Source organism: Triturus cristatus, chromosome 7, assembly GCF_964204655.1.
Source record: "Triturus cristatus chromosome 7, aTriCri1.1, whole genome shotgun sequence".
NCBI classification, from domain to species: Eukaryota; Metazoa; Chordata; class Amphibia; order Caudata; family Salamandridae; genus Triturus; species Triturus cristatus.
In genome coordinates, this window is record NC_140590.1 from 1,745,446,381 (window position 1) to 1,745,472,192 (window position 25,812).

The window sequence follows — 25,812 nt, forward strand, 5'->3', positions numbered from 1 at the left end:
ACACTATATTATTTTCTTTAATATATATTTTTTAATCGATATTTTTTACATCTATATTTTTTACCTAGATATTTTTGATTCAATATTTTTGTACTTACCTGTTAAGGTATAGGAGTCGATATTTTTGCTGTCGATATTTTGCTGTCAATATTTAGACCATCGATGTTTGTTAAATCGATTTTTTTATCACTGAAAGCTCTTTTAGCTTTGATCACACAAAGTCTGGGAAAAGGTGAAATCAGACCTAAAACGCGTTCATGAATCAAGATAGAGAGCAAAAGACGTAGGGAAGGAAGTAGTAGAATTTAAAGTGAGAGAGTCTATCAATACTCAGGATATTCTTGAACTCCTTCTGCTATAGGCCGACCCATTTTAAGAATCTATAATTGTTGGAGCCATGCCTAGATCATCTTTTTCGAGACTTCATAGTTATATATATGGTGGCAAGATTACATCACTTCCTTTGTATGTAGTTGTCACCAGTGAGACTTATCTAAAGTCATTGCCCACAGCTAAAACAAAGCTTTCTGCTCTCTGGGTGGGTAGAATGGCTGTTCAGGGGTCTGATGAGGCTGGGTGTGTATACTGAGAGAACAAAGAGTTTTTCTCCTTTAATGGTCTAAACTCCATTGAAATGTCTTTTTTTCTGGGTACACAACAAAGTTTGCGTGGGCCTCCCGAAAGGAGTGGAGGGCACTGATTATGGTCTCATTCAAGAATAATTGGTTTGCTCCCCAGGACTTTCTACGTTGTCCACACTGGAGAGAGCCTACAGAATACCAACCAGGAGTCTGCTCCTGGATTCACTCCCACTCCAGGGACTGAGGTGTATTTCTGCAGAAAGGCAGAACTTTGGGAAACTTCAACTGCAGAAGTTCAACAAAAGAGAGCATCGTTTGTCAAGAGGAGGATAAAAGAGGCAGGAATCAGGTACGTTCTGCTGTTTCCTAATAAACTTGAAATTAATGTTGGATAGTTAACCCTCTATTCACGGACCACCTGAGGTGTGAGAATGGCAAGATAAATATGAAGATGGGAGTAATTTGAAGGCACCTCAACGAACAATGAGGTGAAGGCAGAGAGAATCTAGAAACCGAGTCTCGAAGACAACTTCAAAACCACAAGCAGAAAGAGCGGCAATAGTGGAGACAATCATCCCACTTAAGATGGACTGCTTGCTGAATGGGAATAAAAGTTTATTCTGTTCTACTGCCACTTGTACAGGAAATGTTAGATGGAGTCAAAGTTTTAGATAGCAACTGTTCCCCCAGTGTTAATCAACATGTCAGTGATACTAGTTAAAGATTTGCAAATCCCAGTGGTACTGGGTGGTGATTATGCCAAGATATTGATCACACCAAACACAAAAGGATGTACAGAATGCTGAAGCTTTTCATCCAATTACCTCCAGTCAAGAGTTCTGGGTTTAATCACTATGCTATCCCAGTTTGGACCCAGCCATATGCAAATCAGTCTTGACCCTGCACCTTACGAGAACAGTCCAGCTCGAACTGCCAGGCCAGGCCCTACCCCGAAACCGGCCCCAGGATGCTTGTTTACGGTCTAGGAAGGACCCGGCTTGGTAGTTCGGGCTGGACTGGTCCCATGAGGAGCAGGGTCAAGACCGATTTGCATATGGTTGGGTCCATATTTGGGTGGATTTTACCAAGCTCTCTAGACTGGGGGTGTATTTATATTCAGCATTTTTTGCCCTAAGTGGGATGGGTATGCCCAGACGTGGGTCCCTTGCTCACTGTGCCACTGGATTCCAGCTAGCCTGGCTGATATCGTATGATACCCCGAAACCGGTTCCAGGACGCTTTTTTCAAGTCCATGGAGTACCCAGCTTGGCAGTTTGGGGTGGACTGTTCTTATGAGGAGCAGGGTCAAGACTGATTTGCATATGTCTGAGTCCAAACTGGGGTGGTGTAGTGATCAAAAGAACGATGGATTTAACCCAGATCTCTTGACTGGGGGTGAATGTTTGGTTTATTTAGTATTCCGTCTATTAATTTTTGCTGGAGCATTTATTGCCCTATTACTTGTCTGCGGTCCAGGGTGGATCCGGCTTGGCAGTTCGGGCCGGACTATTCCTATGAGGAGCAGGGTCAAGACTGATTTGCATATGGTTGGGTCCAAATTGGGTTGGTATAGTGAGCAAAAGAACAATGGATTTAACCCAGACCTCTAGACAGGGGGTGAATGTTTATTTGGCATTTTGTCCATCATTTGCTGTTGCTGCAGCAAGATATTGATCACAGGCATGAAAAGTACTCATCAATTCAGAGAAGTTTTGTGGTCACAACTCGGTGGCCAGTGGCTCAGTGTGTAAATATTAAATCCCTAATAAATCTGCCTAAGGCATTCTGGGTAATACCCCATTTTGTACAATAACCTGAAGTACTGGGTTTTTAAGAACCCAGCGGTGCCAGGGAAAGCACCCGACGACTTTGAGTTCTTCCTGTCTTGGACCACAGAAACACAGAGTCTTCTAGGTAAAGTCAAAGATCGTTTATTCTTGGCTGCAGCCAGTAACAGCAATCCTAGAAGTACACACGGGTATGTTCTCAGGAGACTGCTCAAACTTACAAAGCCAGTCTTCTCCTTATATACAAAATATTATGCTTCAGGCCAACATTCCTCGTTTTATGATATGGTCATTCATACGTATACATTACAAACGAAAAAGCAGAGTCATGATGACGTTCCCACATTTCAGTTCGGCCAGCCCACAATTATTTACCCAGCAAGGCTCACAACCCTCATCAGATATCAGTAGACCCCAATAAAAGCGGGCACCTCCTCCTCGTAAAAACAGGCCATAAAGCAGGAAACAGGGTTAGGTGTGAAAGGGATTACTCAGGATACGCATGGGAGAAAGACTTTATGGTGTGTCAAGCCCTGTTGCTAATCCCATATGGCCGTAGTAAGAGGAACTGGTGGGACAGGACTGACCCCGGGCAGCGGAGTCAGTTTGCACAGGTCACAAAGAAGTCATCAGAAGGTGTACGTGTCCTTTAGGCCTAAGCATGGCCTAAAAGCGCAGCCTATGTGAGGGCAACCACAAAATGGCTACTGCTCTAACATGGAACCTGAGGATTCAATATGTAGTATCATATTCAAGGTGAATTCATCGATGAAACGTGATGAAAACACTCGTACATACCGCATTTGCCATTTGCGGTTTGCTGATACCAAAATCGGCATGATAGGGCCATGCCTCCAACATGGTTCCGAATTTTAAAGTACCACAGACCCTCCTTTTGCCCTTACATAGGCAATAACTATGCTCATACTAATCTGAGTCCGGGTCTATATTCATAAGGTCATGGAGATGTTGCTGTAGCATCATCCTATTGCTTAGCTCGTCCCGTGATACAGGTTTACTCACACATGACGTAACACAGAGGCTACAAATTGCAGGAGCACACTGTACACATAGACAGAACAGGAAAAGAATGGCTAAGATCATTCCAATGACCATCAGAATCTTCCATCCCCAGGCAGATATCAGTTCCCAGAACCACCCCATCAATGACCAATCTCCTTTATCCACGTGAATAGATTCGGAAATCTTATGCAGTTTGGAGATGGCTTGATAGACAGTCGGAGCGTTATCTGGTATGAAAATGCAACAGCTGGATTGGATGACCCTACATACCCCACCACGGTCTGCAAGTATGACATCTAAAACCATGTGGTTCTGCAAAGTCATGAGGCGATCCGCTTGGAGCTCAGCTGTCAAATTACCAAGGGCACCAGCCGTTATATTAACAGTTGATTCAACTACACGGGTCAGTTGTCTCAGGTTCCTACTATTGACCATTGGTCCCCAAAACGGCAGGAAACCCATGAAGAAATCTCCCACCTCCTGACCGGTAGTATCCTCCTGACTAGCAACGCCTCTCACAACTCTGGTCTTGTGATAATCAGAGGCAGCAGTAAATGTCGGCGGTAGCAAATTTGCAATATAACATGTGCCCGAAAAATCAGGGGGCAACCATGTATATGCTCGGTCATTGCAAACGAAGTATGTACCCTTGGCAGCCAAAAACGCAGGGGAAAACTGTGATGGAAAAGTGTACGTTTCAGTACATATCAGAACATAAGGGGGAAGTAGAGGTTTTAAGGTTAGGTTCACCCTCCACTAATACAATTACCAAAAAACTACCTGAACAAGTCAAGTAGACAGGAACCTAACCAGGAAGAACAGATGGTGTCGGAAACAATTAGATCCTAAAGGACACCGATTTAGAAAGAAAGGGAAGGATTATCTCTTTCTATAGTCCCCTCACTCACCAGGGTTTCCCCACGGTGACATGCTTCATCATAGGGGTCCTCCCAGTCCTCTACGGACTGAGGCGTGCTACGACTTGCGGTGTTACGTAGGAGCACTAGAAAAATGTGGACTATGTGTAGTGAGAGTGAAGTAGTGGTGGAGTGGGATAATTAAAATAATCAGCTAGTGGGCTAAAAATAAACTTTATTAGTGCTCTAAGCTGAAAAAATTAAAACGGGGTAATATGACAAGGAAACCTAACTGTAATGGAGAGGTGTGCCTAGCATATGTTCTGGTCAACTAGTTTCGAGCTTCCCCTGCTCTTCGTCAGGACTACACTGGGACCAGCCCAGTGTCGAGAAACTTGCCACTCCTAGTTAACCTGAATAGGTGCAATAAGTGTGATGCCACAGTAGTAAGGCATGCGTTAAAAATACATATGTAATGTACGTCAGCACAATGGTCTGTAAGGTACAAAACAACAGTTAATTAGGGAGAAAAATATATATGTATATATATAATAATACGTATTACTGTCACTAAAAATTGTGAGCACACTACACCCAAGTGTATGCACACTTTCTTATCTGATGTGCCGCTATGTGAAGAAGAGAAGAGATGCAATTATTCACTCCATGCCGGCGAGGTGCTGAAAAAAGTGTGCTGAAATTCATAAAATTATTAAGTCTGACTTAAAACACACATAAACGTACAACACAGAACATGTAACATACTTAAGAAAAAGCAACACTGTGCTTCATGGTCACTGGAGGGGATGCGGCGATCTCGTACATCTAATGGAGGATAGGAATCGAGATCATTAGGATAAAGGCGTTTTCCGTAATGTAGGATCGCCCTACGGGGTGCGAGGGAGATGAAGGAAAGGTTCCTCGTCCCGTACAGGTATGGAGATTGGTAGCACTTACTTGTACGTTGAACCCCGCATGCTATGACACCTACTCGAAGCCAAACCTCGTGGACCGCATTCTGGCGTGTCCTCGTTGCTGCACTGTTTTTATGTACTGGCGAGCCTGTCAAAGGTGAGAGAGAGAGAAGAAGGCTCCGGTGCTGGTACGCGAGTGGAGCCGCCATCTTGGAATGGGATGAAACAGGAAGTAAATACTGTAAAGTGTTGTAATGTTAGTATTTACGTAGCATTACTCCAGGAGAGATGTGCAAACCCTCTCAGCTATGAATAAGTAATGAGAGCGAGATATGGAGCGATGTTACTACCATGATTTCCGTGTAAGGAAAATCCAAAACTTTATTGAGATGGCCGGCAAGTGCAGCTCGGCGATAGGTTAGTTAGACCGGCTGTAATGGGAGCCGCCATCTTAGAGTAGGATGGGGAGGAGGTAAATACTGTTAGGGGATGTAATGCTGGTTTAAAATAAAATATTTTAAATAGCGATGGGGCAGTGGTGATATAACAATCACTCTCAGCTTTGTAAGACCAAAAATGCAGAAGTGAGAATTGAAGGCGAGATATTGGCTAATGAAGCGATGTTGTTGCTTCGATATTGAAAATCACTAAACAAGTCTAATGTGAAAGTTTTACCAAGACCCAACAGGATAAATGTTGATGGCTTATTATGCTGATACACCTGAGAGGGTTGGTCAAGTGAACTGGCTCCAGGGTATGTCATCGTTAAGACCCCTGTCATCTGAGCGTAGCTTAAACACCCAACGTTGTTCCTTCTCGTGTAAGAGTTTCTCCATGTTAGGGTGATTCTTAACATGTTCCAAAACAACCCAGTTGAAGTCATTGGGTGTGTGTCGTTTTTCCAGGAAATGGGTGGTCATCTTGGTATTGTCACGTTTGCACCTGAAATTACTCCGGTGCTCAATCATTCGGGTGTTTACTTTCCTCGTAGTCATACCTACGTAGTGGAAATTGCAATCGCAGGTTATCAAGTAAACCACACCTGTTGTGTTGCAGTTAGTGAAAGACAGAAGATTCCAGGTTATTCCATTATTGCATATCACTGTCTTGGTCACTTTTGTGAGGTGACATACACTGCAGTTACCACACGGGAAATGACCCTCCGGTAGGGGTTGGAGCAGGCGTTGGAGGCCTACAGTTTTCGTCGTGGTAGGACGTGTATGGACAAGATGATCCCTCAGATTGCGGGCTTTGCGATGGCTGAACATAGGTTTCTGTAGGTCTAATCCCCCACTGTTCAGGATGCGCCAGTGTTTCTTGATTATTTTACTAACCAAGTTAGATGCAATATTGTATGTAGTGATACAAATTTGTCTTCGTGGCTCATCCTGTGTGGCTACGGTTTTTGTCTCTAAAAGGGCCTCCCTGTTATTATTTAAGGCTCTTTTTCTGGATCTGGACACAAGATGTTGTGGGTATTTGCGTTGTATCAGTTTTTCTGATAGTTCTTTGGCTTGAATGTTGTAGTCTTGTCTCGTCGTACAATTCCTTCTAAGGCGTAAAAATTGGCCAAACGGAAGGTTGTCTTTAAGGCTGCGAGGATGGAAACTATCGTATACAAGTAGGCAATTCCTTGCCGTGGGTTTAAAATGTGTGGTACTGATGAGACATCCGTCTTGTGCTGATATGTTAAGGTCTAAAAAGACCATACTGGATCGGCTCATCGAAAAGGTAAATTTCAGGAAGGGGTCTTGTTGGTTCAGCCAGACTAGGAAATTTTCCGCTTCTTGTTCGTTACCTTCCCAAATCAACAACACATCGTCTATGTACCTTTTCCATAGTTTGATATGTTTGATGTGAGGATTGTGTTGGTGGAGAATGTTCTGCTTCTCCAAATGGTGCACATACAATCCCGCCACACTCGGCGCAAATGTGCTTCCCATGCTGGTACCGTGGGTTTGTTTGTACAGGACATCATTGAATTGGAAAAAATTCTCGGTCACTGCCAGACGACAACATTCCAAGACCACATGTCTAGGTGTGTGGTAGCCCCAATCGTTTAGATAGAGTACCTCCTCTAGGAGTGAATAATTGCATCTCTTCTCTTCTTCACATAGCGGCACATCAGATAAGAAAGTGTGCATACACTTGGGTGTAGTGTGCTCACAATTTTTAGTGACAGTAATACGTATTATTATATATATACATATATATTTTTCTCCCTAATTAACTGTTGTTTTGTACCTTACAGACCATTGTGCTGACGTACATTACGTATGTATTTTTAACGCATGCCTTACTACTGTGGCATCACACTTATTGCACCTATTCAGGTTAACTAGGAGTGGCAAGTTTCTCGACACTGGGCTGGTCCCAGTGTAGTCCTGACGAAGAGCTGGGGAAGCTCGAAACTAGTTGACCAGAACATATGCTAGGCACACCTCTCCATTACAGTTAGGTTTCCTTGTCATATTACCCCGTTTTAATTTTTTCAGCTTAGAGCACTAATAAAGTTTATTTTTAGCCCACTAGCTGATTATTTTAATTATCCCACTCCACCACTACTTCACTCTCACTACACATAGTCCACATTTTTCTAGTGCTCCTACGTAACACCGCAAGTCGTAGCACGCCTCAGTCCGTAGAGGACTGGGAGGACCCCTATGATGAAGCATGTCACCGTGGGGAAACCCTGGTGAGTGAGGGGACTATAGAAAGAGATAATCCTTCCCTTTCTTTCTAAATCGGTGTCCTTTAGGATCTAATTGTTTCCGACACCATCTGTTCTTCCTGGTTAGGTTCCTGTCTACTTGACTTGTTCAGGTAGTTTTTTGGTAATTGTATTAGTGGAGGGTGAACCTACCCTTAAAACCTCTACTTCCCCCTTATGTTCTGATAAATACACTACAGCACACAGCTGTGGGAAACCCTTCCCCTTTTATTTTTATTTTTAGTCTGACTTTCCTTCACACAACCTACATCCACATACAATACCACCATGACTGAGATAACAGGCCTCACCTACTCTCAGGATGAGGTGGACAGAATTATAGCCTCCATGCTTCCCCTGGCTGGGACCAGTACCAGGGACTCCAATGAAGCTAGTCAATGTTGGGATGAATTGACAGAATTAAAACGCGAGCAAATCAAGACCTTAATACATGGGATCATGATGACTGAATATGTCAGAGCCAATATGGCCCCACGAGGCCTTATAGTCAGAAACGAACCGTTTATTTTCCAAAATGATAAACTATTCAAAAAAGATTGGTCGCTAATATCCTGGCATTGCACCAGAGATTGGCTTGTGCTAATTATAAAAACTGCAGCACGCCTCTCTGAAGAAATGAAAATTAACATTCATGATCTGGAGATACGCCTAAAAACGTATCAGAGTACAGCTGAATTGAAAAAAAGACTGGAAGAACTAAATAAAACCATGACTGAGTTTGAAATAAGTCTGAAGGACACAAAATACGTAAAACTGCGCAAAGATCAGCAAAACTTCTCTCTAGAAAAGGTGTACCCATACACCAGAGATGATTACGTCCCCACTAATCGCAATCCAGGTTATAATACTGACAGCGATGGCTCCGATACAGGCTCAGATCTATCAGACACTGGCAGGAATTACAACCAAAATAATCGGAACAGACGATCAAGAGGAGGACGTCAGAGAAACAGAGGCGGACCTGGATTTGGTTGGCCCCCCTATCAGAACATGCCACCATTTGCCCCACCTCCACAGTTTTTCTATGGACCACCACCTTTTCATCAATCTTTCCCACCCCAACCATACCCATATTGGGATGGACCACAAAATCAAGGACAAAATCAGTCTTTTTTAGGAAGAGGCAAGACCCCAAGAAGAGGAAAAACCAGACAAGGGCAACAAGTACAGTGGGCCCAACCACTAGAGGTGACGAGGAGCCATACACGGAGCATGGGACCACCGAACATGCCCTCGACAAGCCACAACCAAGTCTAGCAGTTAACCTATCCAGTATAACCATCACACCCATACAAAAAAGTGTTTTGGAAAAAGGATTAGGTTTTGTCCCTACAGCATCATTGGACAAATTCAAGCTGATATGCGAATTAAAGGAGTTTATTCGTAAAATTAAACTGGAAGTCTACTTCAAAGACAGAGACCCCAACGATAATGTCAGCACCGATACAGGACTACATAAAAAATCTAATTTCACCCCTCCACCACATAACCTTCCGGTTGAATTACTGGCTTTTGAGAAAGCGGTTATAAAAGAGGTGACTGAGATAGACCCAAGAACAATAAAAGTCTTTCACAACACGAGCAAAATCGAGCTGGAAGCTATCTACCAACTATCTAACAACAAAGACCTAACTATCAAACCAGCCGACAAAGGCGGAGCTATTGTTTTACAGAACACGACTGACTACCAACGAGAATGCCTACGACTACTAGGTGACGAACGTAACTACCTAGAAATACAACAGGATCCCACTGAACGCCTGCGGAGAGAGATCGCGAGCTTAGTGGAAGAATCTCTGACCAATGACTGGATCAGCAAAAAAGAAGCGGATTTCCTAGAAAATAAGAAACCAATAACTCCTTATTTCTACACGATTCCCAAAATACATAAATCTATGGAAACACCCCCAGGAAGACCCATAGTATCTGGAATCGGTTCGATTTTGGAACCCTTGTCTAAGTTTGCTGACGCTTTTTTAAGACCCTTGGTTCAGGCTACTGAAACCTATCTACAAGACACCAAAGCAGTCCTTTGCTTAATCCAGGACCTTGAATTCAACCCCATAACTAACATTCTGATTAGTTTAGATGTAGAGAGTTTGTACACTAGTCTCCCACATAAGGATACTTTAGACATCCTAGAGGAGGTACTCTATCTAAACGATTGGGGCTACCACACACCTAGACATGTGGTCTTGGAATGTTGTCGTCTGGCATTGACCGAGAATTTTTTCCAATTCAATGATGTCCTGTACAAACAAACCCACGGTACCAGCATGGGAAGCACATTTGCGCAGAGTGTGGCGGGATTGTATGTGCACCATCTGGAGAAGCAGAACATTCTCCACCAACACAATCCTCACATCAAACATATCAAACTATGGAAAAGGTACATAGACGATGTGTTGTTGATTTGGGAAGGTAACGAACAAGAAACGGAAAATTTCCTAGTCTGGCTGAACCAACAAGACCCCTTCCTGAAATTTACCTTTTCGATGAGCCGATCCAGTGTGGTCTTTTTAGACCTTAACATATCAGCACAAGACGGATGTCTCATCAGTACCACACATTTTAAACCCACGGCAAGGAATTGCCTACTTGTATACGATAGTTTCCATCCTCGCAGCCTTAAAGACAACCTTCCGTTTGGCCAATTTTTACGCCTTAGAAGGAATTGTACGACGAGACAAGACTACAACATTCAAGCCAAAGAACTATCAGAAAAACTGATACAACGCAAATACCCACAACATCTTGTGTCCAGATCCAGAAAAAGAGCCTTAAATAATAACAGGGAGGCCCTTTTAGAGACAAAAACCGTAGCCACACAGGATGAGCCACGAAGACAAATTTGTATCACTACATACAATATTGCATCTAACTTGGTTAGTAAAATAATCAAGAAACACTGGCGCATCCTGAACAGTGGGGGATTAGACCTACAGAAACCTATGTTCAGCCATCGCAAAGCCCGCAATCTGAGGGATCATCTTGTCCATACACGTCCTACCACGACGAAAACTGTAGGCCTCCAACGCCTGCTCCAACCCCTACCGGAGGGTCATTTCCCGTGTGGTAACTGCAGTGTATGTCACCTCACAAAAGTGACCAAGACAGTGATATGCAATAATGGAATAACCTGGAATCTTCGGTCTTTCACTAATTGCAACACAACAGGTGTGGTTTACTTGATAACCTGCGATTGCAATTTCCACTACGTAGGTATGACTACGAGGAAAGTAAACACCCGAATGATTGAGCACCGGAGTAATTTCAGGTGCAAACGTGACAATACCAAGATGACCACCCATTTCCTGGAAAAACGACACACACCCAATGACTTTAACTGGGTTGTTTTGGAACATGTTAAGAATCACCCTAACATGGAGAAACTCTTACACGAGAAGGAACAACGTTGGGTGTTTAAGCTACGCTCAGATGACAGGGGTCTTAACGATGACATACCCTGGAGCCAGTTCACTTGACCAACCCTCTCAGGTGTATCAGCATAATAAGCCATCAACATTTATCCTGTTGGGTCTTGGTAAAACTTTCACATTAGACTTGTTTAGTGATTTTCAATATCGAAGCAACAACATCGCTTCATTAGCCAATATCTCGCCTTCAATTCTCACTTCTGCATTTTTGGTCTTACAAAGCTGAGAGTGATTGTTATATCACCACTGCCCCATCGCTATTTAAAATATTTTATTTTAAACCAGCATTACATCCCCTAACAGTATTTACCTCCTCCCCATCCTACTCTAAGATGGCGGCTCCCATTATAACCGGTCTAACTAACCTATCGCCGAGCTGCACTTGCCGGCCATCTCAATAAAGTTTTGGATTTTCCTTACACGGAAATCATGGTATTAACATCGCTCCATATCTCGCTCTCATTACTTATTCAAAGCTGAGAGGGTTTGCACATCTCTCCTGGAGTAATGCTACGTAAATACTAACATTACAACACTTTACAGTATTTACTTCCTGTTTCATCCCATTCCAAGATGGCGGCTCCACTCGCGTACCAGCACCGGAGCCTTCTTCTCTCTCTCTCACCTTTGACAGGCTCGCCAGTACATTAAAACAGTGCAGCAACGAGGACACGCCAGAATGCGGTCCACGAGGTTTGGCTTCGAGTAGGTGTCATAACATGCGGGGTTCAACGTACAAGTAAGTGCTACCAATCTCCATACCTGTACGGGACGAGGAACCTTTCCTTCATCTCCCTCGCACCCCGTAGGGCGATCCTACATTACGGAACACGCCTTTATCCTAATGATCTCGATTCCTATCCTCCATTAGATGTACGAGATCGCCGCATCCCCTCCAGTGACCATGAAGCACAGGGTTGCTTTTTCTTAAGTATGTTACATGTTCTGTGTTGTACGTTTATGTGTGTGTTAAGTCAGACTTAATAATTTTATGAATCTCAGCACACTTGTTTCAGCACCTCGCCGGCATGGAGTGAATAATTGCATCTCTTCTCTTCTTCACATAGCGGCACATCAGATAAGAAAGTGTGCATACACTTGGGTGTAGTGTGCTCACAATTTTTAGTGACAGTAATACATATTATTATATATAGATATATATATTTTTCTCCCTAATTAACTGTTGTTTTGTACCTTACAGACCATTGTGCTGACGTACATTACGTATGTATTTTTAACGCATGCCTTACTACTGTGGCATCACACTTATTGCACCTATTCAGGTTAACTAGGAGTGGCAAGTTTCTCGACACTGGGCTGGTCCCAGTGTAGTCCTGACGAAGAGCTGGGGAAGCTCGAAACTAGTTGACCAGAACATATGCTAGGCACACCTCTCCATTACAGTTAGGTTTCCTTGTCATATTACCCCGTTTTAATTTTTTCAGCTTAGAGCACTAATAAAGTTTATTTTTAGCCCACTAGCTGATTATTTTAATTATCCCACTCCACCACTACTTCACTCTCACTACACATAGTCCACATTTTTCTAGTGCTCCTACGTAACACCGCAAGTCGTAGCACGCCTCAGTCGTAGAGGACTGGGAGGACCCCTATGATGAAGCATGTCACCGTGGGGAAACCCTGGTGAGTGAGAGGACTATAGAAAGAGATAATCCTTCCCTTTCTTTCTAAATCGGTGTCCTTTAGGATCTAATTGTTTCCGACACCATCTGTTCTTCCTGGTTAGGTTCCTGTCTACTTGACTTGTTCAGGTAGTTTTTTGGTAATTGTATTAGTGGAGGGTGAACCTAACCTTAAAACCTCTACTTCCCCCTTATGTTCTGATAAATACATTACAGCGCACAGCTGTGGGAAACCCTTCCCCTTTTATTTTTATTTTTAGTCTGACTTTCCTTCACACAACCTACATCCACATACAATACCACCATGACTGAGATAACAGGCCTCACCTACTCTCAGGATGAGGTGGACAGAATTATAGCCTCCATGCTTCCCCTGGCTGGGACCAGTACCAGGGACTCCAATGAAGCTAGTCAATGTTGGGATGAATTGACAGAATTAAAACGCGAGCAAATCAAGACCTTAATACATGGGATCATGATGACTGAATATGTCAGAGCCAATATGGCCCCACGAGGCCTTATAGTCAGAAACGAACCGTTTATTTTCCAAAATGATAAACTATTCAAAAAAGATTGGTCGCTAATATCCTGGCATTGCACCAGAGATTGGCTTGTGCTAATTATAAAAATTACAGCACGCCTCTCTGAAGAAATGAAAATTAACATTCATGATCTGGAGATACGCCTAAAAACGTATCAGAGTACAGCTGAATTGAAAAAAAGACTGGAAGAACTAAATAAAACCATGACTGAGTTTGAAATAAGTCTGAAGGACACAAAATACGTAAAACTGCGCAAAGATCAGCAAAACTTCTCTCTAGAAAAGGTGTACCCATACACCAGAGATGATTACGTCCCCACTAATCGCAATCCAGGTTATAATACTGACAGCGATGGCTCCGATACAGGCTCAGATCTATCAGACACTGGCAGGAATTACAACCAAAATAATCGGAACAGACGATCAAGAGGAGGACGTCAGAGAAACAGAGGCGGACCTGGATTTGGTTGGCCCCCCTATCAGAACATGCCACCATTTGCGCCACCTCCACAGTTTTTCTATGGACCACCACCTTTTCATCAATCTTTCCCACCCCAACCATACCCATATTGGGATGGACCACAAAATCAAGGACAAAATCAGTCTTTTTTAGGAAGAGGCAAGACCCCAAGAAGAGGAAAAACCAGACAAGGGCAACAAGTACAGTGGGCCCAACCACTAGAGGTGACGAGGAGCCATACACGGAGCATGGGACCACCGAACATGCCCTCGACAAGCCACAACCAAGTCTAGCAGTTAACCTATCCAGTATAACCATCACACCCATACAAAAAAGTGTTTTGGAAAAAGGATTAGGTTTTGTCCCTACAGCATCATTGGACAAATTCAAGCTGATATGCGAATTAAAGGAGTTTATTCGTAAAATTAAACTGGAAGTCTACTTCAAAGACAGAGACCCCAACGATAATGTCAGCACCGATACAGGACTACATAAAAAATCTAATTTCACCCCTCCACCACATAACCTTCCGGTTGAATTACTGGCTTTTGAGAAAGCGGTTATAAAAGAGGTGACTGAGATAGACCCAAGAACAATAAAAGTCTTTCACAACACGAGCAAAATCGAGCTGGAAGCTATCTACCAACTATCTAACAACAAAGACCTAACTATCAAACCAGCCGACAAAGGCGGAGCTATTGTTTTACAGAACACGACTGACTACCAACGAGAATGCCTACGACTACTAGGTGACGAACGTAACTACCTAGAAATACAACAGGATCCCACTGAACGCCTGCGGAGAGAGATCGCGAGCTTAGTGGAAGAATCTCTGACCAATGACTGGATCAGCAAAAAAGAAGCGGATTTCCTAGAAAATAAGAAACCAATAACTCCTTATTTCTACACGATTCCCAAAATACATAAATCTATGGAAACACCCCCAGGAAGACCCATAGTATCTGGAATCGGTTCGATTTTGGAACCCTTGTCTAAGTTTGCTGACGCTTTTTTAAGACCCTTGGTTCAGGCTACTGAAACCTATCTACAAGACACCAAAGCAGTCCTTTGCTTAATCCAGGACCTTGAATTCAACCCCATAACTAACATTCTGATTAGTTTAGATGTAGAGAGTTTGAACACTAGTCTCCCACATAAGGATACTTTAGACATCCTAGAGGAGGTACTCTATCTAAACGATTGGGGCTACCACACACCTAGACATGTGGTCTTGGAATGTTGTCGTCTGGCATTGACCGAGAATTTTTTCCAATTCAATGATGTCCTGTACAAACAAACCCACGGTACCAGCATGGGAAGCACATTTGCGCCGAGTGTGGCGGGATTGTATGTGCACCATTTGGAGAAGCAGAACATTCTCCACCAACACAATCCTCACATCAAACATATCAAACTATGGAAAAGGTACATAGACGATGTGTTGTTGATTTGGGAAGGTAACGAACAAGAAGCGGAAAATTTCCTAGTCTGGCTGAACCAACAAGACCCCTTCCTGAAATTTACCTTTTCGATGAGCCGATCCAGTATGGTCTTTTTAGACCTTAACATATCAGCACAAGACGGATGTCTCATCAGTACCACACATTTTAAACCCACGGCAAGGAATTGCCTACTTGTATACGATAGTTTCCATCCTCGCAGCCTTAAAGACAACCTTCCGTTTGGCCAATTTTTACGCCTTAGAAGGAATTGTACGACGAGACAAGACTACAACATTCAAGCCAAAGAACTATCAGAAAAACTGATACAACGCAAATACCCACAACATCTTGTGTCCAGATCCAGAAAAAGAGCCTTAAATAATAACAGGGAGGCCCTTTTAGAGACAAAAACCGTAGCCACACAGGATGAGCCACGAAGACAAATTTGTATCACTACATACAATATTGCATCTAACTTGGTTAGTAAAATAATCAAGAAACACTGGCGCATCCTGAACAGTGGGGGATTAGACCTACAGAAACCTATGTTCAGCCATCGCAAAGCCCGCAATCTGAGGGATCATCTTGTCCATACACGTCCTACCACGACGAAAACTGTAGGCCTCCAACGCCTGCTCCAACCCCTACCGGAGGGTCATTTCCCGTGTGGTAACTGCAGTGTATGTCACCTCACAAAAGTGACCAAGACAGTGATATGCAATAATGGAATAACCTGGAATCTTCTGTCTTTCACTAACTGCAACACAACAGGTGTGGTTTACTTGATAACCTGCGATTGCAATTTCCACTACGTAGGTATGACTACGAGGAAAGTAAACACCCGAATGATTGAGCACCGGAGTAATTTCAGGTGCAAACGTGACAATACCAAGGTGACCACCCATTTCCTGGAAAAACGACACACACCCAATGACTTCAACTGGGTTGTTTTGGAACATGTTAAGAATCACCCTAACATGGAGAAACTCTTACACGAGAAGGAACAACGTTGGGTGTTTAAGCTACGCTCAGATGACAGGGGTCTTAACGATGACATACCCTGGAGCCAGTTCACTTGACCAACCCTCTCAGGTGTATCAGCATAATAAGCCATCAACATTTATCCTGTTGGGTCTTGGTAAAACTTTCACATTAGACTTGTTTAGTGATTTTCAATATCGAAGCAACAACATCGCTTCATTAGCCAATATCTCGCCTTCAATTCTCACTTCTGCATTTTTGGTCTTACAAAGCTGAGAGTGATTGTTATATCACCACTGCCCCATCGCTATTTAAAATATTTTATTTTAAACCAGCATTACATCCCCTAACAGTATTTACCTCCTCCCCATCCTACTCTAAGATGGCGGCTCCCATTACAGCCGGTCTAACTAACCTATCGCCGAGCTGCACTTGCCGGCCATCTCAATAAAGTTTTGGATTTTCCTTACACGGAAATCATGGTATTAACATCGCTCCATATCTCGCTCTCATTACTTATTCAAAGCTGAGAGGGTTTGCACATCTCTCCTGGAGTAATGCTACGTAAATACTAACATTACAACACTTTACAGTATTTACTTCCTGTTTCATCCCATTCCAAGATGGCGGCTCCACTCGCGTACCAGCACCGGAGCCTTCTTCTCTCTCTCTCACCTTTGACAGGCTCGCCAATACATAAAAACAGTGCAGCAATGAGGACACGCCAGAATGCGGTCCACGAGGTTTGGCTTCGAGTAGGTGTCATAGCATGCGGGGTTCAACGTACAAGTAAGTGCTACCAATCTCCATACCTGTACGGGACGAGGAACCTTTCCTTCATCTCCCTCGCACCCGTAGGGCGATCCTACATTACGGAACACGCCTTTATCCTAATGATCTCGATTCCTATCCTCCATTAGATGTACGAGATCGCCGCATCCCCTCCAGTGACCATGAAGCACAGTGTTGCTTTTTCTTAAGTATGTTACATGTTCTGTGTTGTACGTTTATGTGTGTGTTAAGTCAGACTTAATAATTTTATGAATTTCAGCACACTTTTTTCAGCACCTCGCCGGCATGGAGTGAATAATTGCATCTCTTCTCTTCTTCACATAGCGGCACATCAGATAAGAAAGTGTGCATACACTTGGGTGTAGTGTTCTCACAATTTTTAGTGACAGTAATACGTATTATTATATATATACATATATATTTTTCTCCCTAATTAACTGTTGTTTTGTACCTTACAGACCATTGTGCTGACGTACATTACGTATGTATTTTTAACGCATGCCTTACTACTGTGGCATCACACTTATTGCACCTATTCAGGTTAACTAGGAGTGGCAAGTTTCTCGACACTGGGCTGGTCCCAGTGTAGTCCTGACGAAGAGCTGGGGAAGCTCGAAACTAGTTGACCAGAACATATGCTAGGCACACCTCTCCATTACAGTTAGGTTTCCTTGTCATATTACCCCGTTTTAATTTTTTCAGCTTAGAGCACTAATAAAGTTTATTTTTAGCCCACTAGCTGATTATTTTAATTATCCCACTCCACCACTACTTCACTCTCACTACACATAGTCCACATTTTTCTAGTGCTCCTACGTAACACCGCAAGTCGTAGCACGCCTCAGTCCGTAGAGGACTGGGAGGACCCCTATGATGAAGCATGTCACCGTGGGGAAACCCTGGTGAGTGAGGGGACTATAGAAAGAGATAATCCTTCCCTTTCTTTCTAAATCGGTGTCCTTTAGGATCTAATTGTTTCCGACACCATCTGTTCTTCCTGGTTAGGTTCCTGTCTACTTGACTTGTTCAGGTAGTTTTTTGGTACGTTTCAGTACAGTCACTCTTCCCTAGTTGAGCTCTTGGATTCTGGCCATTGCCTTGTAAACAGAACCGGCCTATGTGGGGTACGACCCAAATTGGGGATGAAATTTTACGCTGCTTTTCGCCCAGACTAATGCTATACCCCGTCGCGTTCCAACCTACATAAGCTCGCAACTCATCCTTGGGAATAGATGAATATGCATCGATATCTCTGCTCATATCAGCAACTCCTTTCATCAAGGCCTTATTGTTCGTGCTAGGTCTAGTGGAACGCGGTGGTCGCGAGGAGTAGGTTTCTAGTGCAAAAAGAAACATAGTCTGGAATGCCCATGATGATCCATTATAGCTAAACGGCAGCACTAGATATGGGATACCCTTATTAATGGTGTGTGGCATCAAACCACATACCCAGCAATTTGTTGTATTCATAACTAGTTGGTGCTGGTGCAGGAGTTGAATAAACGAATTGTTTACGAACTCAGAACGTCTAGCTTGTTCGTGTTCAGGCAGAGGGTGGAAAGAGTGTAAGGAGGCAGTAGGAGGAGGTATGGGCTGCATAGTGGGTGTAAATGACACTTGAGAAGACAATAATACATAACCTACAGAAAACATCATCATACCAAATAGTACCAACAGACATAATATTACAAAACGTTTGCTATTCATTATTTTACATATTCTTTTCTTGAAATTTATTTCCTCAACGGGTCTCTCGTTCTTGAAAAACTCCATCCTCTAGTCGTGCTGTTCGCGGCGGGTGAGTTTCTTCTGCTTAGGAGTACACCTGTCAGTCCAGGGAACGCCCTAGACTAACCAGAACCATCGACCTAACGTCTCCGGCTTGTACCCCAAAAGTCGTGACACCGCGACCTTACAGCTGAACCCGGATGGTGGTTCGGAAAAAACAAAAATCAAAAAGTTTCTCAGATGAAAAGGAGAGATGTACTCCCCAAAAATATCAAAGGAAAAGAATTTTTATTTGTCCATAGCTCTCGGCCTCAAATTGTACCGAGTTTTCCCAGGTACTGTCTGGTCTTGAAACAAGAGTTCAGGTTCTGTAGTGTTCAATCGAATTGACGGTGGCACAGCTTCTTGCAAAATTTTGTCACTTTCTTGCGCAGAGCGTGTTCCTTTCACACGTGCATCGCTAAAAGGTAGAAAACGAGGAACGGACTCAGTCTCAGAATCAGCTATCCCCTCCTGGACCCACCGGTCATATGGCAGAGGCAAAGGGACCCTTTTGCAATGGATACCGTGTATCCAGTTCTTCTTTCCTTTCACTCGGACAGCTGATCTTGTTGAGAGAAGGACGAGATGGGGGCCGATCCAACGGGGCTCGTCATTTTTCGTCCTTTTGAAATTTTTTACTGGAACCCATGATCCAGGATTGATAGGATGCCCTGGAGCTTCAGAGGCCTGAGGCAGAGTATCATGCACCTGTTGGTGTAAAACACGCAATTTAGTCGTCAATTCGTACAGATAATCAAGCAGTACTGGATGTTCGATTTCGCTGAATTTTCTAGGCCTTGTCACACCCCATATATTGGCCGGACGGCCAAACACTATTTCGTAGGGACTAAGCCCTACTCGTGAGTGCACAGTCATTCTTGTTGACAGGAGTGCTAAAGGCAGAGCGTCAGGCCATTTAAGACCAGAGCTTGCTTGAATCTTGGCCAATGTAATTTTCAAAGTGCCGTTGTAGCATTCTACTAGTCCAGCTGATTGGGGGTGATTTGCAGCGTGGAACTTCTGCTGGATGCCTAACCCTTCACATACTTCTTTCATCACTCGACCCACAAATTCACTCCCATTATCACTCCAGACCATTCTCGGCATTCCAAATCTAGGGAAAAATTATTTGACAAGGGCTTTAGCTGTGGATAGGGCAGTGTTGTCTTTTAAGGGATATGCTTCTATCCACCTTGAAAAAGCGCAGACAACAACAAGTACATATTTCAAATTGTTGCACCTTTCCATGTGAATGAAATCTAGCTGCAAAACCTCGAACGGGTACGTTGGAGGTGCAAAATGACCAGCTGGAGTTGGGGTTCCTCTACCAGGATTGTATTTCAGACACACCATGCAATTCTTGACCACATTCTCTGCACATTTAGGAATTCCAGCATTTTGCCATACTGGAGCCAACAACTTACAAATCCCTTTTACGCTGATATGGGCCATCCCATGGGCCATCGTCACCACTGCAAGCACATACGCATCGGGTAACAACCATCGCTGATGTTCTGACAAATCAACCCAACAACCATTTTCATCCAGTTTACCCGTACTTTCTCTCCACTTGCTTAATTCTTTTTCTGAAGCTTCAGCTTGAAGGGAATTCACACTTTCTATTGTATCTTCACACATTCCAACATCACCAACCCATCTTGCAGGGCCTGCAACATACATTCGATTCGTCACATTCTTTGCTGTTTCTTTTGCGATTTCATCCGCAAATGCATTACCACGACCAACATCATCGGTAACTTTCTTGTGTGCACTGCATTTCACAATCGCAACTTGTAACGGCAAGGTCAATGACTCAAGGAGATCATTCACCAACTGACCATTCTGAATTTTAGTTCCATGCGAAGTCAGGAATCCACGTTCTTTCCACAAGCGTCCAAAACTATGGGCCACACCAAACGCATACTGGCTGTCGGTATATATGTTCACTTTCATTCCTTTTGATAGTACACACGCTCTTGTAAGTGCAATTAACTCTGCTGCTTGGGCTGAATTATGGGGTATACGTGCAGTTTCAACAACCGTGTGCAAAGTCGTGACAGCATGTGCAGCAGTCGTATCACCATTCGGAAGCTTGAAGCACGAACCATCCACCCATAAAGTACCATCACACTCAACCAAGGCAGTATCTATAAGATCCACTCTTCCTTTTGTTTCTTCTTCTGTTCTGAACAGACAATCATGCTGTTCAATCCCATCTGTGTCTGCTGAAATTGGCAATAAAGTAGCTGGATTCAGCGTGTTGCATCTCCTTATGTGTACATGACTCGCTAATAGTGTCAACTCATAACCTGACAATCGAGCACTAGTTAAGTGCTGTGTCTTGGTCCTGTTTAACAACGTGTCCACTGCATGTGGAACCATCACAATCAACGTGTTATCCATGACTAACCCAGCAGACTGTCGGATAGAGACAGCTGCGGCCGCTGTGGCTCTTAAGCAACTTGGCAATGCTTTAGCTACCGGGTCTAAAGTCGATGAAAATATGCGCATGGACGCTGCTTGTCTCCAAAAGACTGTGTCAACACCGCTAACGCACAACCTTCTCTCTCGTGAACATACAGTGTAAACGGCTTGCTGTAGTCGGGAGTACCCAACACAGGAGCCGAACATAATGCTTTACGCAGTTCCAAGTAACTTTTCTGACACTCTTCAGACCATGGGACGAGATTCGGTGTATCTTTACATGTCAATGCTATTAAAGGTTTTGCCAGCAAAGAAAAACTCGGGATCCACTGCCTACAGTATGAAGTAATACCCAAGAAAGCACGCACTTCTCTCTGTGTTTTTGGCACGCTCAATTTTGCAATGGCCTGAATTCTTTCTGGGGTCAGTTTCCTTCCCTCCTTCGAAAAGAGATGACCTAAATAGGTCACTTCTTTTCGACAATATTGCAGTTTAGAGAGAGACACTTTGTGATGGAAGGCAGATAAGTGTCGCAACAATGACACTGTAGCTTCTTTACAAATCTCTTCAGTATCCGCGGCGACTAGTAAATCGTCAACATACTGAATAAGAGTGGCACCACTAGGTAAAACAATTGCATCAAGCTGCGCTTTTAAAGCTTGACTGTATATTGATGGTCTTTCACAGTAGCCCTGTGGAGCACGTTTAAAGCGGAAGCTTCGTCCTCCTAAACTGAAACCAAAAATATCCCTACTTTCCTCTGCAATCGGGATGCTAAAGAAAGCATTCTTTAAATCGATTACTGAGAACCAAGCAGCGGAAGCTGGAATCATAGTTAACAAGGCAGTTATATCAGGGACAACTGGAAACTGTGGCACAACTATCTTATTTACCTCTCTAAGATCGATCACAAATCTGTAAACAGGTGGCTGTGAAGGGTCAGTACGTTTTAAAACAGGCAGAACAGGACTATTGCAAACGTTGCCTCTTGTCTCTTCATTTACATCCTTTTCAATCAAATCATAGATAATCGCTAACAACGCTTTCTCACCTTCATTAGAGATCTTGTACTGGGGAATGCGTGGCAATTTAACATTGGCTTTCAAAGTGACCACGTATGGCGGTATTTCCAAGGGACCCACATCATTAAGACCAGAAGCCCAAAGGGCATCCGGAAGAGACGACAATTCAGTTGGCAGTTTATTCTTCGATAAATACATTGGAGAAATCACTTCCCTGCCCAGTGTAAGTTGCACTCCCGAGGGGGAACAATATAATGTCGCATGTAATCTCTTTAACAAATCTAATCCTAACAGGTTTTCACCACAACCTGTTGTTAGGATAAGGGGTGCTTTCAGTTCACAAGGTCCAACAGACAGGGGCATAGGACTGGAGATCGGGTTCCTAACTGGGGCGCCAGAAAAACCTACAGAAACATTCATTTCGCCAGACAATTGTGCGCCAGGGAGTTTTGAATGCATAATTGAACTTTTTGCAGCACCAGTATCCAACAGAAAAGGTTCTAACACACCAGCTGAAGTCACTTTGACATACGGTCCACTGGCACTGAAACAACTCCCTCTCTTTGTCTACGGCTATCCTAGTAATCCTTACCTTCTGTATTTTCATCTTCTGTATAATAGTCATTGTTATAGTACTGAGCTGTCCTACCAGTTGCATTGGCTTGCTGATCAAAACTATTAATCGTATTTTGAGGCGGAAGAGGACGCGCGTTCTGGGGAACATTCCCACGCCCTCTACCTCTAGGCGCTTGCTGACCACCTCTACCTCTGGTGCTAAAAACGCCATTAGCACGCTGTAACAAAATGGGACAATCATATTTAAAATGACCTTCTTCTTTGCAATACGAACACTGGTTGGGGCCTACAGGAACACGTGGTTGAGAATACCCAAACCTTTGCGAGTTACTCTGAAACTGTTGGGGTTGTTGATAGATACCCTGACCTTGCCTATAGGTATACTGACCTCCACGTGGTGGGTAAGCTTGCTGTAAGAGAACCTTCGTTTTTAATTCTTTCGTTTTCTTGTCTGCTCTATCTTTCTCATCTTTATCCCTATTTTCGTAATACTGTGCAGTAGCCAGTATTTGTGCTGAAGATGAAACAGCCCAAGAACTCTCAGAATCTTTCAATTTCTTACACAACTCAGGAAGTAATTTATGCACAAATTTGTCAACAAATAATCGTTGACCACCTTCCGTACTCATATCTTGACCACTATGGTCGATAAAAGTTTCTTCAAACCTGGTGAAGTAATCAGACACTGACTCGTCTTTCTTCTGTTTGCATGCTGATAATTTATCCCAATTCACACGCATCGCGGGCATTAAGGTATTCATATAAGTAATTATTCTACCGGGGAGTTCTGCTACCCCGGGTTCAGGTTTTGCACCACCAACTTGTCTAGCGTCTGCAGCAATGATATTAGCCCATGTGTCACCTAGATCTGCAGCATGGTCTGCATTACGAATCAATCCCCACAAAGGCTGCGGAACAACATTCCCAAAGAAGAGATCTATGTCAGCTAGATTCATTACACACGATTCCGCAGTCTGTGATAACTCCTTATAATATCCTGCAGGGTTTTTACGGGGGTCAGGCAAAGTTTGTTTAAGGGCTAACACTTCAGATCGCTTCCATGGCACGTGTACCCAAACACGCTGAAAATGTGGCAGAACAGGTGGGTTGGCATTTGCATCACCAGGTCTCCAAACTGGAGGAACCTCACGCATCGGATATTGGCGCGCTTTTACCTTTTTCCCTACAGCGAACTCTTGTTCGAACAATGACTGATGACAATCCCCATTCCTGAAGGACAATAATGTCGTAACTGCTCTATCGACATCGGAACCCACAATTATACCTTTTTCAAAATCGAACCGTACACGGCACAACTCTTGAGGATTTGAGTCTAGACCATTATCTTCTAATTCCTCACAGAGGAATTCACACATTTTATCAAAAACGTATCTCTGCTTCGGTGCTTCCCATTGATGAAAAACAGTTACAACAGATTCCACATCATATCTTGAAGGAAAAACAATCCATTGGTGTGCAATGCGATCTAATACTTCTTTCTCTTCAGAACCAGGCAGCTGGCTACGCAACTGCTTACGTTGTGAGCCAGGGGTCGTACTAGATAACCCAAAGAGAGGCGATATGAGACTAGTGACTGCACTAGTTATTCGCTGTCGCGCAGAAGGAAAGGTTGAGGCAAGAACAGGGGGAAAGACAGAGGGAAGAAAAACGGGTGCAGATACAGGTACAGGGATGGTACCAGGAAGGGTTCCGGGAGAGGTAGTTAATGTACTAGGCAGAGTCGCAGGAAGTGCAGAAGAGATAGGTAGCGAAACCGGCGGCCCTTGAGAGGGCTGCGCCGTAGGGATAGGAGCCAGCTGAGGAGGAGCTGGCGGCTGCAGGAAAACTTGCGGCAAATTAACTGGAGGCTGTACATTTAAGGGTTGCGGAGGTGCTGTAGCACTCTGCGCATACGGTGGTGGCGAACTCAGCAAATGTGACATTAGGGGATCTTTCTCCTTTTCTTTTGACGCATCTTGCTGAAGGGGCGGCAAAACTGGGTAGCATTTATCGATCCCTAGTTTACGTTGCCTGTGCAACTGCTCATTCATTTGTTCTTCTTCATTATCTTTAAACTGTACAGCTGCTTGCATTATCGACATACCTTTCCCTTTTCCATTTTTCTTTGCTAATTTAATTTCTTTCTGTTTGGCTTCCTTTCGCCATAGGCGGAAAGAATCAAACATCGCCGGCCGGGCTTTCTTTCTAAAAAGTTTAACTTCTAAGTTATCTAAGATATCTGTGTCAAAACTACCGTTTTGGGGCCATTTTAAGACACCATCCTTCCTAGTGTATCGGATCCATACTTCATTATACGTAATGGGGCCCACGCCATGTTTCACATAAAGCTCATAAGTTGGAGTTCCAATTGGAGGAACCGGACACGAATCCTCTAATCGGGAGTCCCTATTACAACCCAAACAAAACACATTTCCAAATATACTAGAACCAGGCATCTTTGCTCACTAGTCTAGTTTCAAACTTCAAAGGATTATCAAATACGATAGTCTCGTGAATACACGAGTCCTTCGGCTTTGGTGCTTGCAAGTTCCAAATCAAAGCGATCCCAAAATATCCCTTTGGGATACCAAACTAAGAACCAAACTAAGAACTAGGAGACGCTCCACTTATACTTAACTGAGGTATTGATGACTTCACCAGAAGACTCGTCTATCGTTTCGCTCTACCAAATCATCAATGGTCCAAAACCGGGCGATAGTCAGGGCATCAGTCCTTTGTAGCCGTCGGGACACGGAGAACCTCGCAGTAAAGACTTTCGGACCACGTCGACATGCAGGGGTCGATGAAGTGGCGGCCTTCCTCCAGAATTT

The 25,812-nt window shown here is 43.6% G+C and overlaps 1 protein-coding gene across 1 annotated transcript in view; it reads right to left on the reverse strand.

Moving 5' to 3' along the window:
* Nucleotides 1–25,437, reverse strand: part of LOC146812981 (uncharacterized) — an 83,700-nt gene extending 58,263 nt beyond the window's left edge. The window contains exon 1 of the mRNA XM_085615236.1: nt 22,998–25,437. Within this exon, the coding sequence (XP_085471362.1) occupies nt 22,998–25,437 (2,440 nt within the window). The remainder of the gene's footprint in view (nt 1–22,997) is intronic.
* Between the last annotated feature and the right edge of the window lie 375 nt (nt 25,438–25,812).